General features: G+C 32.0%; 3 protein-coding genes across 4 annotated transcripts; 1 reads left to right on the forward strand and 2 right to left on the reverse strand.

Moving 5' to 3' along the window:
- Window positions 1-601: 601 nt before the first annotated feature.
- On the reverse strand, window positions 602-6722 carry LOC109806823 (uncharacterized). Its single transcript, XM_020369335.3, has 3 exons — window positions 6175-6722; window positions 1066-1137; window positions 602-934 (listed from the first exon to the last, which is right to left on the reverse strand). The coding sequence occupies exons 1-3, from the start codon at window positions 6655-6657 to the stop codon at window positions 929-931; spliced, it is 561 nt and encodes a 186-aa protein (XP_020224924.1). The 5' UTR covers window positions 6658-6722; the 3' UTR covers window positions 602-928.
- Window positions 6723-9601: 2879 nt separating this feature from the next.
- LOC109809109 (ras-related protein Rab5A) lies at window positions 9602-14806 on the forward strand. 2 transcript variants are annotated; one of them, XM_083074721.1, is made up of 7 exons: window positions 9602-9763; window positions 10213-10290; window positions 10400-10567; window positions 10891-10939; window positions 11609-11682; window positions 11892-11985; window positions 14688-14806. In XM_083074721.1, the coding sequence occupies exons 1-7, from the start codon at window positions 9719-9721 to the stop codon at window positions 14720-14722; spliced, it is 543 nt and encodes a 180-aa protein (XP_082930847.1). In that variant the 5' UTR covers window positions 9602-9718; the 3' UTR covers window positions 14723-14806. The 2 variants fall into 2 exon arrangements, with proteins under 2 accessions (XP_082930847.1, XP_020227926.1); XM_020372337.3 differs by lacking the exon at window positions 14688-14806 and adding an exon at window positions 12063-12348 and having other exon boundaries at window positions 9611-9763.
- LOC109809720 (Regulator of Vps4 activity in the MVB pathway protein) lies at window positions 13311-16484 on the reverse strand. The gene is made up of 6 exons (XM_020373107.3): window positions 16001-16484; window positions 15768-15900; window positions 15464-15567; window positions 14986-15130; window positions 14714-14857; window positions 13311-14306 (listed from the first exon to the last, which is right to left on the reverse strand). The coding sequence occupies exons 1-6, from the start codon at window positions 16039-16041 to the stop codon at window positions 13761-13763; spliced, it is 1113 nt and encodes a 370-aa protein (XP_020228696.1). The 5' UTR covers window positions 16042-16484; the 3' UTR covers window positions 13311-13760.
- Between the last annotated feature and the right edge of the window lie 345 nt (window positions 16485-16829).

Genomic DNA, 16829 nt, shown 5'->3' on the forward strand with positions numbered 1-16829 from the left:
TATGCTCTTCCTTTACTTTAAGTTGTACCTCCTCAAGAACAAGTTATTGTTGTTGGAGTACATCGGTCAATGACTTCAAGGAGAAACTTCATGTCGTTTCATCATTGACTATATATATAGTGTCAATTTGGTAGTAAGTGATTCACTCCAGTTTGACTAACAATGAAATAAAAGTTGCTACCATTGTCCTTAGTAATACACTACATTATCCTTAATAATACACTGTATAACCCAAATGTTTAGCAATTTAAGTTATCAATCACTATTGACAATATTACCAAATCCAGTGTTTGAAATATTTTGTACCTTGGGTCTTTTTTCTTGCACGATTCACAACCGTGAACTATAATTATCGACCGTTTGCGTTTGACATTCTAGAACCAGAATGACTCGTTCTGGATTTAGAACGAGCCGTTCTAGTTCTAGATGCATTAAAGGAATTTGGCATCCACCTATGCATCTACGTGACATCCACGTGGCCAACAGTTAATTCCGTTTAAATAATTTGGACGGAAGTTCGACATTGCAACAATTTAATTTATTATGGACCAAATTGAAACCAAAAATTAAAGTGGGACTAAATTAAAACAAACAATTATAATAAGGGACCAAATTAGGTTTTTAGCCTTTATTTTCTCAAGGCATTAATATTTTATTTTATTTAATACCTTCTTTTAAAGGTTGTTAAAAAAAGTGAAAAACATAGCATAACTCATGTTACAACATTGATCACAATAATACAATCATTGCAAGTTGCAATTCTGGTACCAGCTCCAAATAATAATATATCATCTTAAAATATGTGGACATTGTGGCACTTCCCATTGATCCATCCAAGCTTGAATTATAATTTATGCATGCATGCACACATGTCAAGGAAGACTAACATCTTCTGACCCTTCACCCCATGATTGCAGAGTGTTTGTGGTTAGTCCTTCAGTTCATTATTGAAAGGATAAACAAAGTCAGAAGAAGAGATTCATTGACAAAGCAAAGACAAAAGTCACACACAACTGTCTTATGGCCCCATTAAGGCCAATTGCATAACAGTGTAAGCTTGCTTACCTTGTGCATACAGTGTTGAAGAATAATTGAATGGTTTTTTGTATTCACCAAAACCTCACATGCCAGTATTGTCTGTTGGGATATTAAGAGACAGAACATCAGCAAATTCAAAGTACGAGGAACAAAAATATATAATAGAGAGAGAAGGAAGGAGCTAAGAAAAATAATTATTTAGTAGCAGAGTTCAGATGCAGATTGCAATGTGGAAAGATTATTTGTATGGTGCATAACTAACAAGATTTTCTTAATTAGAATAACCCAATAACTCGCTTAAAAAAGAGAAAGACATGGAGAGAGCCAGTAATTTAATCAGAGATTAAAGTTAAAAAAATAAGATAAAACCAAGTAAAAAAAAATCTAATTTTGATAAACAACAAATTAATTTAAGAATAATTTTTTACAATATACAAATGTCCAACATCGCCAAATTAAAGTTCATTTATGAAAAAAAAATATATAAGACAATATGATTAGAAATTGAGGTAGGAGTTGCACTAATTTTTTTTTCTCTTATGACGGATATCTCTAAACGAGTTTTGCACACGATGGAAATAAACATGCTAATTTTTTTTTTCTCTTATGATGAATATCTCTAAATGAGTTTTACACACGATGGAGATAAACATGGGTTATTAATTAAATAAATCATCTCCAAAGCATGTAAGTACCAATTAATAAGAAGACTCTTTACATTAATATTATATGAAAATTAAATTCAAATGTTTTGGTATAGAGGACAACCATCAAAAAACTCTAGTTACCATTTAGTTTCAAAATATTAGTGAGTATCAAAATTGTCTTTTCTAGACCTAATCGTTTTGCACACGATGGAGATAAACATGCTAATTTTTTTTTTCTCTTATGACGAATATCTCTAAACGAGTTTTACACACGATGGAGATAAACATGGGTTATTAATTAAATAAATCATCTCCAAAGCATGTAAGTACCAATTAATAAGAAGACTCTTTATATTAATATTATATGAAAATTAAATTCAAATTGTTTTTGGTATAGAGGACAACCATAAAAAAACTCTAGTTACCATTTAGGTTCAAAATATTAGTGAATATCAAATTTGTCTTTTCTAGACCTAATCGTTTTGCACACAATGGAGATAAACATGCTATTTTTTTTTCCTCTTATGACGAATATCTCTAAACGAGTTTTACACACGATGGAGATAAACATGAGTTATTAATTAAATAAATCATCTCCAAAGCATGTAAGTACCAATTAATAAGAAGACTCTTTATATTAATATTATATGAAAATTAAATTCAAATTTGTTTTGGTATAGAGGACAACCATCAAAAAACTCTAGTTACCATTTAGGTTCAAAATATTAGTGAGTATCAAAATTGTATTTTCTAGACCTAATCGTTTGTATTTATACTGGCGTGACATTATAGACACAAATGTCATGTTTCTTGTTACAATACCATGAATCATGTCATATAATTATTGTCATTAATAGACTCATAAATCTTAATATTTATGGTCATTATCTTATCCATTTTGAGGATCATGAGATTTTATTATTGATCGTTTGAATACCCCGTCATCCTATACATAAGTGAGAGATAGTCAAACTATTGAAAACTAAGGTATAAATTGATCTTTTAGAGACTTGATGTCAGTTAATGGTTGATAGATATAATCGACATATGGAAGACCAACACAAATAGTTGGCATATGGGAGACTAGCACGAATAGTCGGCATATAGGAGACCAATACGATACATAGCCCTCTAGGCTCGAGCACGAGACTGGGAAGAGTCTAAGTGATCGATTATCCTTCGTACATAGTCCTCAACATTCGCCTAAGAGACCTCTCGGTCAGTAAGAAACTAATGCAGTACATAGCCCTCTAGGCTCGAGCACGAGAGTGCAAAGAGTCTAAGTGATTGGTTATCCTCCATACATAGTCCTCAATATTTGCTAGGGAGACCTCTCGGTCGGTAGAAGACTACCACAATACATAGCCTTCCAGGCTCAAACATGAGAGTGCATCTCCCTTTTGGCAATATATGTTAAGTAGGTTGATAGGAGAACATCGTCGTACAAAGCTCTCTAGGCTGAAGTACAATAGTGCAGAGAGTCTATGCTCTCACATGGTCTCCTTTTTGGTGATACATTTGAAGTAGGTTGGTATTTCACTAATTGATTCAAATGATGATGGTAAAGTAGTGTTGATATATAGTTATGCTAGGAGTGTTGAATGAAGCTTGAGATTCAACGTAGTCGTGTTTCCCTGAATTTGTAAAACAAATTTGAGTAGTCTTGAAATCTGATATATCTTTTTCGAGATAAGGTTGAAAGTCTACATGTATATCTTGAGATGTATTAATCATGCCAAAATAATTGGAGTACTATCAAGACTCATCATTAGTAATGTGGAATTTAATGTAACCCTTGGTTATTCTCTAGGTTTTCAAGAGGTGTAGTTGTTTAGAATAAGAGGTTGTGGATGTTAAGAAGTTTGATCGCATTAGGGAGTAGCTCGTGTAATCTAAGATCTTTAAAATGTTTTTCACGTCAAGATCATAGTTGTCTAAATTTTGACCATAAAGTGCTCTTTCCATCGAGGTGTAAATCTTTTAATTATTGACCTCAAAGTGTTAATTGCACCAATGTTTAAGTCGTCTAAATTATGATAATAAAGTGTTTTTTGCACCAAAGTTTAGGTTTCTAAATTTCGACCTTAAAACGCTATTTACACCAAGGTGAGGTCATCAAAATTTTGACCTCAAATTGATCTTCACACCAAGGTTTATATTATCTAAATTCCAACCTTAAAGTGCTTTTCACACAAAGGTGTAGGTCTTCTAAATTTTGAGCTTAAAGTGTTCTTTGCACCAAGGTTTCGGTCTTCTAAATTCTAACCTTAAGACGCTTTTCATGCTAATGTTATAGACATCAAAATTTTGACCAAGATTATAGTAACAAAAATTTTGACTTAAAATGCTCTTCACACCAAGGTTATAGTTACAAAAATTTCGATTAAGACACTTTTCACACTAATATTTGTAGTTATGAAAATTTTGATCTTAAGTCACCCTTCACATCAAGGTTTGTAGTCATTAAAATTCCGACCTTAATAAGATGCTCTTCAAAATAATGTTATAGTCATCGAATTCCAACCAAGGTTATAGTCACAAAAAGTTTGACTTAAGAGGCTTTTCACACCAAGGTTATAGTCATAAAAATTTCAACCTAAAGATACTCTTCACACCAAGATTATAGTCATGGTAATTCTAACCTTAAGACGCTCTTCACACCAAGGTTATAATCATGAAAATTCTAACCTTAAGAATCTCTTCACGCCAAGGTTATAGTCACCAAAATTCCAACCAAGATTATAGTCACAAAAATTCTACTTAAGATGCTCTTCACGTCAAAGTTATAGCCATGAAAATTTTGACCTTAAGATGCTTTTCACACCAAGGTTTGTAGTCATAGAAATTTTGACCTTAAGATGCTTTTCATGCCAAGATTTGTAGTCATTAAAATTCTGACCTTAAGATGCTCTTTCCGCTAAGGTTCTAGTCATCAAAACTTCGACCTTAAAATGCTCTTCACTCCAAGGTTATGTAGTCATTAAAATTCCAACCTTAAGATTCTATTCATGCTAAATAGTTATGAAAATTTTGATCTTAAGACGTTCTTCACACCAAGGTTAGTCATTGAAATTTTGACCAAGATTATAGTCACAAAAATTTTAACTTAAGGCATTTTTCACATCAAGGTTATAATCATGAAAATTCTGACCTTAAGACGTTTTTCATGCCAAGGTTATAATCATGAAAATTTTCAACCTTAAGGTGCTCTTCATGCTTAGGTCAAAGCCAAAAAAAAGAGTTCAATTAACCGATTTGTTATTATAAAGCTGTTTGGTTTTAGCTGGTTCGTTGAAAAAACCCAACCGAGAGCAAAGTTAGTAACTTGGTAGCAAGAACAAGACTATTTGAAAAATGAAGCTAAGACCTAAACCTTTTGATTTTTGTACAATTCAAGTTGGTTTTTTGTGCACTATATTTCAGAGTCAATTCAAGGAACAAGTTATCACAAATTAAGAACATGACTAAAGTAATTCAAAAGGAACAATAGATGTTAACCTAGATATCGAAAGAAAAGTGATTGTTGATAGTTACAAAGTTGTAACAATAGCTTATTCTTCATGGGCTCCTCCTCGAAAAGTTGTTCCTTATACTCTTTTAACATTATTATTTTCCTCCACACTTTGTCGTATTCTCTACCATGATCTCTTGCAATGTGGGTCCATAGGTATGGAGATAAACGTATCGAACTCCTCTAGTATCTCCATCATCGATACCATTAGAGTTGTCACTATTGGATCCATCTACATTGCTACTTAGGCGCCTTGTCATCATGAACTAATGCTCACGAACGACAACCAAGTTATGGGAAACAGTTTTATATAGGTCCCACAGTAGATGTCAAAATGTTCCAATATAGAGGACAACTACTAGAAAGCTCTAGTTACTGTTCGAGTCCAAAACATTAGTGAGTATCAAAACTGTCTTTCCTAAACCTACCCGTTTGTATTTATATTGGTGTGACACTATAGATACAAATCTCAAGTTTTTTGCTATAATCCTGTGAATCATATCATTATTGTCATTAATAGGCTCATAAACTTTGGTATTTATGATAATTATCTTGTCCATTCTGAGGATTACGAGATCTTATTATTGGTCGTCTGAATACTCGGTCATCCTTCGAATAAGTGAGAGATAATCAACTTATGAAAGACTGAGATATAGATTAGTCCTTTGAAGTCTTGATGCCGGTTATTGATGATAAATATAATTGACATATAAGAGATTAGCACGAATAGTCGACATATGGGAGACTAGCACGATATAAAAGTATGTGTAAATTATATTATAATAAATGCTTTTAAATATATAAAAATTCTATATATATATATATATATATATATATATATTAGACTTTTATCGAAGAGTTTAAATTGATATGTTGACAATTTATTTAAAAAAAATAAAATTTAATTTAGAAATATAGATAAAAAAAAGTATATTAAATGATAAGCAGTTAGAAATAAGAGGTTTGAGAATATAATACCTTGAACAAATAAGGGATGGGAGTTAAGAGAAAGCCAATTTGTCCAGAGACTTCGACAACAGTGTGAAAGTAGACTCTACCCTTGGCGAGGTCCTCAAGCAAATGGGCCACTTCGGAGGAGGGAAGGCCACTGAATTCGAGGTCACCCTCCACAAGGGTGGTGCCCCAACCCCTCACGCGCCACCCCTCCGATTCCACGTGCCCCATCTTCTTCCCTCTGTACTTCACTCCCACGTCAACATCCGTCAGCTCCAGCCAGTACATGCCGCGGTTCTGCACTCTCACCGACAGCGCTATGAACACGTCAGCACCCACCGGCGGCAGAGGGTGCACTTTCACGCGCTTCACGTTCAGCCGTTCGATCCTCAGTTCTGGATTCCACGGCCATACCACTATCGCCAACGCCAGGAACACCGTCACCGCCACCGTCCATTTTAACCAGCAGCACCCTCTGTACTTTGACCTTGACGCCTTCACCGTCATCGCTTTTTCATTCCCTTCCCATGCACTTTCTGTCTCTCTATATATCGGAAACTGGAAAAGGATACGTACTACACTACTACTGCGTAGATGAAGGGTTTTGCATGTTTTGTCTTCGTGCACGAAATTCTGGTGGGATTTCCTATTCACTGTTTGTTTGCGTGTAAAATCTGCATGCCTAATAATGTTAAGCTAACCATCTCACTACGTGTAAAGTAATTATTAACTTAACACTTCATTATTACATTTTTAATTAAAGACCATTTCTGCATTTATTTATAAATAACAACAAATTATTAATAATATTTGTTCATAAACTGGACAATATATTTTTAATGAATCTTTCTTTTCATCTATAAAATTTTAATAACTACAGATTTTATTTAAATGATTCATGTATAATTATTTGACCCAATCCAATGACATATTAATACCAGCTAAACATTTTTTTTAGGACATACTAGCTAAACATTTAATAAACATATTCATTAATTAAAAATATTATATAAATTTAGTTAACAATAAAAAATGTATTAGCTAGCTAGAAAGATTGTTAAAGGGTGTGTCGTTATATATATTTTTATTTTAGCCAAGTTTTCATTTTGTGTCTGTAGCGCCAAAAAAGTCTCCTTTACGTGTACTCTTATATGATGAGGCTGGTTCAGGGTTATTAAAGTTGGCCAATTCGGATGAAAAACCAGCTCGCAGCAAACGGTTGAAATATACACACAGTAGCTTCAAACGGGTGTGTTTGCCAAGCAAAGTTGAACTTAATTAATCGGAGTTGAGAAAAAATTGCACTCATAAATTTATTTTTATTGAATATAAATTTATATTGGTATTCCAAGGTACACTGTACTAGTATGCGTATGTTACCTCAAGTGTTAATAACAATTTACATTGAGTAAATTCCCTATCTAATGACTTCAGACAAGGAAATTGAGAGTAATGACATTGGCAGCTTTTGATGGAGTGAGACGAGAAAGGAATAGACAGACACTAACACTCAATTTAGGACTAGGACGACAACGAAAACATGCGTATAGTTAGGGAAGGAAGGAATAACTATAAAAAAAATCAAATAAGAATCCTTACTTTTTAATCCGTACATTTTGGATGGAAATTAAGAACAAAGAAAAAAATTTGTTTGGCTGAAATATTACACTATCTTTATTTTTATATTTTTTTTAGGTTTATCAATCAGGTGTAACATGATTGATATATAATATTATTTTTTAAACATGTAGTTAGAGATTCAATATGTGATCCATGTATGTTCAAGAACATTTGTTAGAAAATGGGAGCACATAAATTGAATAATACCTCATTTTTTTTAAAATAATGTAATTGAATTATTAATCTTTTCTAATGTTTGTAATTAAGTGTGTTTAACTTTTAGTTTCATCCACGTAAACTTACGTTCAAGTCAATCTAACACTGTTGTTACTACTCCATTTGTGTATTAAAATTAATGTGCAAAATTTCCTTCAATATACCATTCAAATGAATTTTCAAACATATTATAATTCATTTACGATATGTTAACTTTGATATAATGTTCCTTATTCTCGTGATCACAAGGATCTAATTACAAATATTGAGAAAAAAAATTAAGAACTCAAATACAATTTCTATAATTTAGGGACGGATTTAAAAAAACTTAAAAAGTTTAAGAGACCTGTGAATGTATTATTCTTAAATAAAATTTAGTAATTAGAGACATGTTTTGTGATTTACAGGTTTTGTAAAATATTATTCCCTTCATTTTAGAATAAAAACATTTAATAGGCAAAACTTTTATGATTTTTTTATTCATAAAAATTATATAATGACAATTATAAAATTTAAATATAAAATTATGTGCATATTACTTTAATTTTTACCACTAAATCAACTTTATTCACAAAGCTTTTATATTAAATGATATATTTTTGAGTTTTTTTTATAACTAAATCGCTAGGTTTTTTTTTTCAATTTTTGTAAGTTCTTTAGCACAACTTAATGGTTTGTAACTAACCATTAATCCATACACTTGATTAGAAAAATTTGTAAAAATTATGGACTTAGTTACTAATTTTTATACTTTAGGGACTTATTAGAAAAAAAATTATGAATACTTAATTTTCTTAATTATTTATCTGTTTCGATCTATCTTATTTTAATTTTTTCTCTAAATCAAAAATATTTTTTTATTTTCATAATAATGGCTTGGTGATAATTTTTTTTGGGTACATGTCTCCAATTACTAATAGTGGGAGTTGTTGGTTTCGAATAAAATAAAATGTAAATAAATCTTTTTTTTTGTACATGCAAATAAATCAATTTTTATTTACATTTATTTTGATCTTTTTTCCAGTTAATTTGATCTAAAATAACCTCAATTAAAATTATATTGGTTTAATTTGAGTCATGAATTTAGCTAGGCTAAAACATAAATATTATACTTTTTATAATTATTTTCAACCTATAGAAAAATTTAAAAAATTTATTTTCAACCAGTACATAACTTTTAGCTAGTATATAACCCTAAACTTTTCTATAATAATAATTTTACACACGTCATTAATTTCTTTAGCTAGTATATCAAAAAGAATTTGGATAATAAACATAACTAAAAAAAGTCAAGAATAATAAATAAGAAAGTGAAAATAAATGAAAAAAAGACAAAAAGCACAACAACATCGGAATGGTATAAAAATATTGGATGAGCTTATGAAATTGGACTAATTGGTTACAAAAATTGTATAATCATCCCATGAGACTAGAGATTAATAGGAACAAAAAAAGTTTAGTGTCACCAAAAAAAATTGAATGAGCTTATGAAATTGGACAAATTGTTTACAAAAATTGGATGAGCTTATGAAATTGGAATAACTTGACAGTCAACACTAAACACAACTACCAGTCTCTATCCTTGTTCTGTTTAGTTCCCACTTCCCAGTCAAGAATTTATTTACCTAGTAGTAGTAGTTGCTTTTATCTATAATAAATTATACTCTCCTTGATCATAAAATCCTCTTCTTTTTCTGCAACATTTACATTTACAACTTTTTAACCTAGCAGCATGGCAAGGCTTGGGACAGGAAATAGGATCATCCAAGCCAAACTGGTGGGTAACGTCTTACCTTACATCTCATTTTCTTGCAACTATACTTGTTCTTCCCCTTCCAACTAGTTCCTAAAAAATCAACCCTGAGATGATTATTATTATTATTATAATGACCCGAATACTTACAAAGAAGGCATTATATATTTTGTACTTTATTTATACATTGTGCATTCTCGTTAAATGAAGGAAGCAATAATTGCTGCGATCAGAAGAAGAATTACATAAGTATATTGTCAACAACTAATAATAAGTATGAAATAGAAACAACTGTTTGAATAAAGTTCTCTTTAAGCATAGAAGAAAATAAGAAGGTAAAATAAAAACAAACTACTCTTATAAATTAAAATTTGATTATACATTAAGTTAGTTTGTAGAAGTTCTCTCTATCAACTTCTTCAAAAACTAATTTTAATTTTTAACTTGCGTTTACTTACGAAAAAGCCTTTCAGGTGCTTCTTGGAGATGTGGGAACTGGGAAGACTAGTTTAGCAATTAGATTTGTAAAAGGCCAATTCTTTCATAACCAGGTTTACTTCCATTTGCTTTCACCAATCATTAGCGGTTTTCTTCTTTCATGTTATTATACCACTAACATGGCAACTACTACAATTTAAGAACCTTGATTTCAATCAATAGGAACCAACCATAGGGGCAGCTTTTTTCACTCAAATATTATCATTACCTGAAGCTACTGTAAAGTTCGACATATGGGACACAGCAGGACAAGAAAGATACCATAGTTTGGTTCCTTTGTACTACCGTGGTGCAGCAGCAGCAATTGTTGTTTATGACATCTCCAGCTATGTAAGCCTTCAGTTTGTTAATTTTGAAAATATTCTGCAATTCTTGTGTTGGTATGGTGTTAGCAATGGATCCCGAAGAAGATGTGTGATATGAGAAGTCTCTATTGTCTAAGCTATAGAAAAATTGGATTCTATTCAAATAAAAATCATTACAGAATTTGATTAGATTTTGTAACCTCACTTTCAAGAAGGAAAATAGTAAAAGCATGGACACTGCATACTTAATTAGACCTATATACTTAGGTACAAAATTTTCATTTTTTTTCATTTGCATGAATCTTAAAACCTTTTCTAACTCTAGTTATTTTACCTTTTTCTTTCCAGGAAACATTTGTTAGAGCTCAAAAATGGGTTCAAGAATTGCAAAGTTATGGTAATGACTTGTGTACAGGAAACAGTTTGCTCTTTGCAGATGCCTTGGTTTCCACGTCATATGATTAATATGTTGTAATCCTTTTCAAATTTTCGCAGAGTTCAGTTGAATTAGATTTTGCTTCAAAATTATTTTTGTAAACCTGCAACTCTTGTTCCTGCTGAAAGAGATGTGAATTAAAGTCATTTTTAAAAATCAGCCACCGGCAGGTCCTTCACTTATTTAAGTCTTTTTGAACATGAATAGAATGTTTTTTTTCTTTCTTCATAATTCCCATAAGTTATAACAATCATCTATTGATCTCTGCATTGCAAATTCAAAATGTTTGTTTTGACTTGATGCATAGTACCATACTTCCATGTGAACCACCATGGCTTTCTTCCCTATTCCCACCCTATTTTTGAAAAATATAAAACTTAGGTACAATATCATATGTGTTTTTAGTGTTGATTGTATATAAAGTAAAATTTTGCCTCAGTAGTTCATGCGATAAAGGTTAACATTACTTATTGAGATAAATCCCCAATTTTAATTAGAGAAAAATATATATTAAAAAAAACATATATGGTATTGTATCTAAGTTTGTCTACTTGGAATATAAAAAGCAAGTTCATATTCCAGTCTTTAAGACTTGTCTCAGTATAGTAAAACTATAACTACTGCTGGCAGGAAGTCCGAAGTTGGTGATGGCACTGGTAGCAAACAAATCAGACTTGGAGCCAAAGAGAGGGGTTGCAACTGAGGTAATGTTGAGACTTGAGATCATCTTCCTATTCTGTTACTTGTTTCCTTTCTTTATCCTTAGAATAAAAAAAGTAAATTGTTTTTCTAAATATAACTACTTGGGAGTGATCTAATTCTTTGGTCAACAAGCAATCCAGTCCTTTTTTTTTTTTTTTCTGAATTCTATCACAGTTTTTTTTTCTTCTTTTGAATGCTTTTCTATTTGTAGGAAGGGGAGCAATTTGCTCAAGAGAATGGATTGTTCTACATGGAAACATCTGCAAAGAGTGCAAAGAACATCAACGAGCTTTTCCATGAAATAGGTAAAATGATAAATGTTGAACGTCATTTAAAAGCATTTGTTTTGATAGACATACTACTTAAAACAATATAAATGCAGCTCAGAGACTAACAAGAGCTTTTCCTCCGAAATCTGTGGGGATGAATTTGAACAATACAATGCAAGATAGAAGCAGAAAATTTTTCTGTTGCTCAGCTTGATATCCCCATGTAATCAAATCATTGACTCACAGATAACCAATGATATCAACCTCTGTATAACCCTGTCCATGAACGATTATCCCATGTAACTCACTTCTAATTTGGAGTCTTCATTCCAGGTTCTAGCTGTATGAGTTTTTGTTTGTAAAGTTCACTAGTAATGAATAACTTTTTAAAAGCTTCAATTCATCTGGTTCTACTGCTGTAGTTGTAATACATTGCAATGTGGTTCAGCACATGTTGAATAAATTTTCATATCAAAACTCATTCTATCTGGTTATATGAAGAATCCACATCAATATCAGGACGTAAAACTGCCTAAAGAAAATATATTCTATGAATTTGTTCGGATTCACATCAATTTTTGATGGATGCAGATCAACGGAAGCAACAATTAATTGTTTTTGCATCAATTTTTATGTGATTTTTGCTTAAAAGTAGATCATGGACGTGGAATCAAACATGTAGGTAGACCTAAATAAGCCTTGTTACGAAAATGCAAACTCTAGAAGAACATGCAAATTATATTCACAGTTTTATATTTGACATTGATAACCCGGAATTAGTATCGTATATCATTTTCTCTAAGCATCACGAGTTCATGATTATCAGCTCTCTTATCTGAAGCTTGCGTGTCTTGTGAGAACAGAAGATCTTTGGTGCATGATGTCATCACCTTACTATTTAGATATTAGGTGTATGGTGATTGGTGAAAAAGAATTGCAAATGGTAATTCCTTTTATTTAAAAAATAAGAAGAAAAAAATTATGCATTGACAGTGAACTGTTTGGATTATTTTATAGATTTCAAATTTCAAATCAAATAAATAATCATATTAAAATGGATGCCTAAAGTATTTGCAGTTATATAAGAATAATTGATTGAATTCAAACAAGTTTGTTCTATTCCATTTTGAGAAAAAAATTATGAATCGACAATAATTATCTTAAATTAAAATGTTTATCAACTATAAAACAATTTTATATTGTCTTTTAATTACAATTTTGAATTTATTGATTTTTAGAATAATTATTTTAAAAATCATACTGATGATAATATTTTATTGATTGACAATGTAAAAAATTTTTATACTAACAGAACATTAACATCAAACCTTTCTATTTTATCCATGCATGTAATCTGACATTTAGCTTAGCTATAATATATTATAACAAGAAAAAAAAAAACAGTAATGAAGATGAAAGTCGATTAGGAGTTTGAGTTTCTAACATATATAGTAGCTTTTAATTCTAAAATTCTCTTCCACACATATAGGAACTAGTCCAAGAACATCATTACAGCTTTACAACAATGTGATTTGAATCCTAAACATTTTTGGAACAAGCATTTGAATTATGAACATGGGATAAAGAGATAGAACTGGACATGAATAACGAATGAAATAATGCATCTTAAATGTCTTATGAATGATATAATCTATCTTAAATGTCTAATGATGTTGAGACAGGACATAAAAAATGGCCTAGAACACCTGAAATTGTGTCACTGTCACGTAAAAGAATTACCAACCGAATCAAATAACAATGAGAATGAGAAAGTTTTCTCTGGTGCTGGTGCTAATGAAGCTGTTGGTTTCTTATTTCTGTCTGAGAGCTGCAAAACGAGCTTTCAATTCATCATAATCGGGTAGATTAGGATGCACATGCGATGCACCACCCCTCATTCTAGATCCCAAGGAAATTGTTCGTACATGCCCTTTTGATGTTTCCACTGCAGTTGTGGGGTCAGAAGGAACAGAATTTCCTCTCACTAGAGATGTTTTAGAATCAGCAACACTGTCTTTCCTTACTGATCTCGGATGCTTTGATTCCTTTTTTGGTAGAGCCTCAGATTGTGTTGTTTTCGTTGAATTGCTTTCACCTTTGTCAGTCTTTTGTTTGAGGTATGGGGGTGGAATGAACCAATAGGAATTTGGCCTCTTACTTTCTACTTCATCCTCAGATATGCTTTCCAACGAATTTGAACTACTACCCTTTTCTTGTGATGTACTTGTTTCATCATCACTACTGTTTCGGTGTATCCATGAGTCATCATTAAATTCCTTGCTTCGAAGGGGTAAGGTGTCTCTTTCCTTTCCTTTGGATGTATTGCTGTTCCTGTTTCCTCCAGGATTAGGCCTCTCCTGCAATCAGTAGCATTGAAATCCATATCTTATTATTAGTCAGATGATGTATTATTCTTTGTTAGTTATTGGAGACTGTGGACTAGTTACCCAAAACTACCTCTATCTTTCTCATATAAATGTTATCGATACACTTTTTGTCCTGTTGTTTTGAGCACACTTTATTACTAGCCAAAATTTGTGGGTCATACATTTACATTTTATTTAATGAGTCTCATCCATGATTTTTTAGTTTCTAATAAATTTTAATAAATATCTTAGTGTATTATAAAAGGTATTGAAATAAAATGTTGGAGACTATGCTATTATCATTTCTCGTAATATAATTACCAAATCGAATTATACTTATGCTGAAATAAATGTTCTATTGATTGCGCGCAGCAAAACAAGTCAGTTCTAAGACTTACTTCACATAACGACGACTGTGTATAAAGAAGTCCTTGACTCAAAGCCTTGTCATCCCACTCTATAGAGAACTCTTGCGCTATGTCATATAACAGTTTAATCTTCATTTCTCTGGAAGGGGGATCACACCTCAGCTTCTCAACAAACTGAGGAAAAGTAATAATTATGGTAAGCTTTAAAAACAAAAAGATGTCCTGAAGAAAATAATTTATCTTATTAATCAACGAGAGTTGAGGTTTATGAATGAACATGTATAGTAAGGGTCATGGTTTACCTCTTTATTAATGAAAGGTTCAAGAGAATTCCCAAATTTCTCGGTAAATATTGTTCTGAGGTCACGCAGTTCTGGCAGATCAGCAAATCTTGCTGCAGCATACACCAATGATGGCACAGCTTCCTTGCATTCATCAGGGCAATCCCTATTCAAGAAGATTTAAAGATTGTCAAGATAAACATCATAAACTGTTGTACTCTTGTAGATGTTGACAAGAAATTGTAACATAGAAGTCACAGAAACACAGACATGTTCGTTATACTAACAGCAATTCAACAGGTGAATAGTTGATTAAAATTGTGTGAGAAAAAAGGTGTTTCATTCATGCAAGAGTAGTCATGCATGAGCATGGTTAGTGACAATCCATACTAATAGTAATAGGTGAGCATTTAAAACAGAGAAAACCATGCTACTTTGTGCATGTATGAGACGTGAGGAAGACAGAACAATGTTCTAGTGCATATGTAGAGAAACATACTTCTCCTTGGTTAGCTCTTCAACATGATCTGATATGCATCCAACAAACTTCTCAATGAGTTTATAGCAGGATAACATATTTTGCTCTAACAAAAACCATTCAGCCTGCATCAAATACAAAGAGTTAACATCACCGTGTCATGTCATATGCATAAAATGGAGCAACACAAGACTTCTACCAATCTTTTTTAGAGTTTTACATAAAAAAGTGATTGCATCTCAGATTACATCTTCCTTAGGAAGTGAACCCATCAAATGAAATGAGTAAACATGTGCTAAATTCAAAACTACAAGGCAAGTCTTACCCTTTTGTATGCCTCGAAATCATAGCCACTCCTAAGAAGCACGGCAAGGTCACTCTTCAGAAACTTCTGCACTGCTTTCTTCTTCTTCTGTATAATCTCTAGCCGAGACTTCAAAAACTTCACGTAGGACAAGCTGTTTTTTATTTTTAAAAGTGAAATCCAACACAATATTAGAAAGGGAAAAAAACATGTTCTACTGAGAAAGAGTAGAAGTCTCTAGGTTAGTGTTGTACCATTTTGAATAGAACCTGGGTTTGAATAGCCACCGAAACATTTGTCTCCTAGAATCTGAAGGAACCAAGTTGGCTGAAAAGGGAAAATGGCTTTTGTGGGGTATCTTAGATTCTATGTTGTGATTAAGTATACTTGTAAATGAGAATGAAGATCAATTTACGCTAAGAATCAGCATTGAGGAGGCCTCAAAGAAAAGAAATGTAGCTCTCACGAAGAGAAAATCCCAGAATTCCAAACAGAGAGAGATAGAGGAGAAGCTCCTCACAAGAGGTAAAATCTGAAACCACACCAAGAATGAGACCAGAAAAAACAACCTAAGGAGCTAGGAAATCTAGAGAGAATAAGGACGTAAGTAATAAGAAAGCAACAAAAAGTATATGAAATATGCAACAAGATTGTTGTGTCAATGTAATGGAACATAACATGTATATATATAGAGAGAAAAAAGTTATGATTATAAGCGTAATATATGTAGCGCGCATATTTATGATGAAGTGGTAATTCATGATGGAAGTTCTGAGATTATCAATCAAGAAACCCAAATTTGAGAGATTGGTCAGAAACGGTCTAAACTGGCAGTTTGCGTGACAGTTATATGAAGGTTGTGTGAAAAGAATAGTCACGAAATTAGCTGTCAATTTGATACTCTGAAATAAGAAAAGGGAAAAAGAGATCAGCTTTTGTAGTTGACACATTTAAAATGACATTGTTCAAGTGTTGAAAAATTATATACAGTTCTGCCAGTTCCGATGTTTACTAGTACTACTTCTAATAATATCTTCATGCTAATAAAAGAAATGCAATTAGGATATCGTGCTTAGTGTGTTA

The sequence above is a fragment of the Cajanus cajan genome, chromosome 5, assembly GCF_000230855.2.
Source record: "Cajanus cajan strain Asha chromosome 5, NIPB_CcT2T_4, whole genome shotgun sequence".
NCBI lineage: Eukaryota > Viridiplantae > Streptophyta > Magnoliopsida > Fabales > Fabaceae > Cajanus > Cajanus cajan.

What these genes read in the sequence shown, in the direction of transcription:
- LOC109806823 (XM_020369335.3), bottom strand. Translation starts at nt 6,657, where the DNA reads ATGACGGTGAAGGCGTCAAGGTCAAAGTACAGAGGGTGCTGCTGGTTA. An exon ending in CCATCCCTTATTTGTTCAAG is followed by an intron (nt 1,138 to 6,174) that starts GTATTATATTCT and finishes ATATCCCAACAG; the next exon opens with ACAATACTGGCATGTGAGGT.
- LOC109809109 (XM_020372337.3), top strand. Translation starts at nt 9,719, where the DNA reads ATGGCAAGGCTTGGGACAGGAAATAGGATCATCCAAGCCAAACTG. An exon ending in TTTATGACATCTCCAGCTAT is followed by an intron (nt 10,568 to 10,890) that starts GTAAGCCTTCAG and finishes TTTTCTTTCCAG; the next exon opens with GAAACATTTGTTAGAGCTCA. An exon ending in TCAAGAATTGCAAAGTTATG is followed by an intron (nt 10,940 to 11,608) that starts GTAATGACTTGT and finishes TACTGCTGGCAG; the next exon opens with GAAGTCCGAAGTTGGTGATG.
- LOC109809720 (XM_020373107.3), bottom strand. Translation starts at nt 16,041, where the DNA reads ATGTTTCGGTGGCTATTCAAACCCAGGTTCTATTCAAAATG. An exon ending in ATTTCGAGGCATACAAAAGG is followed by an intron (nt 15,568 to 15,767) that starts GTAAGACTTGCC and finishes TATTTGATGCAG; the next exon opens with GCTGAATGGTTTTTGTTAGA. An exon ending in AACCTTTCATTAATAAAGAG is followed by an intron (nt 14,858 to 14,985) that starts GTAAACCATGAC and finishes ACTTTTCCTCAG; the next exon opens with TTTGTTGAGAAGCTGAGGTG.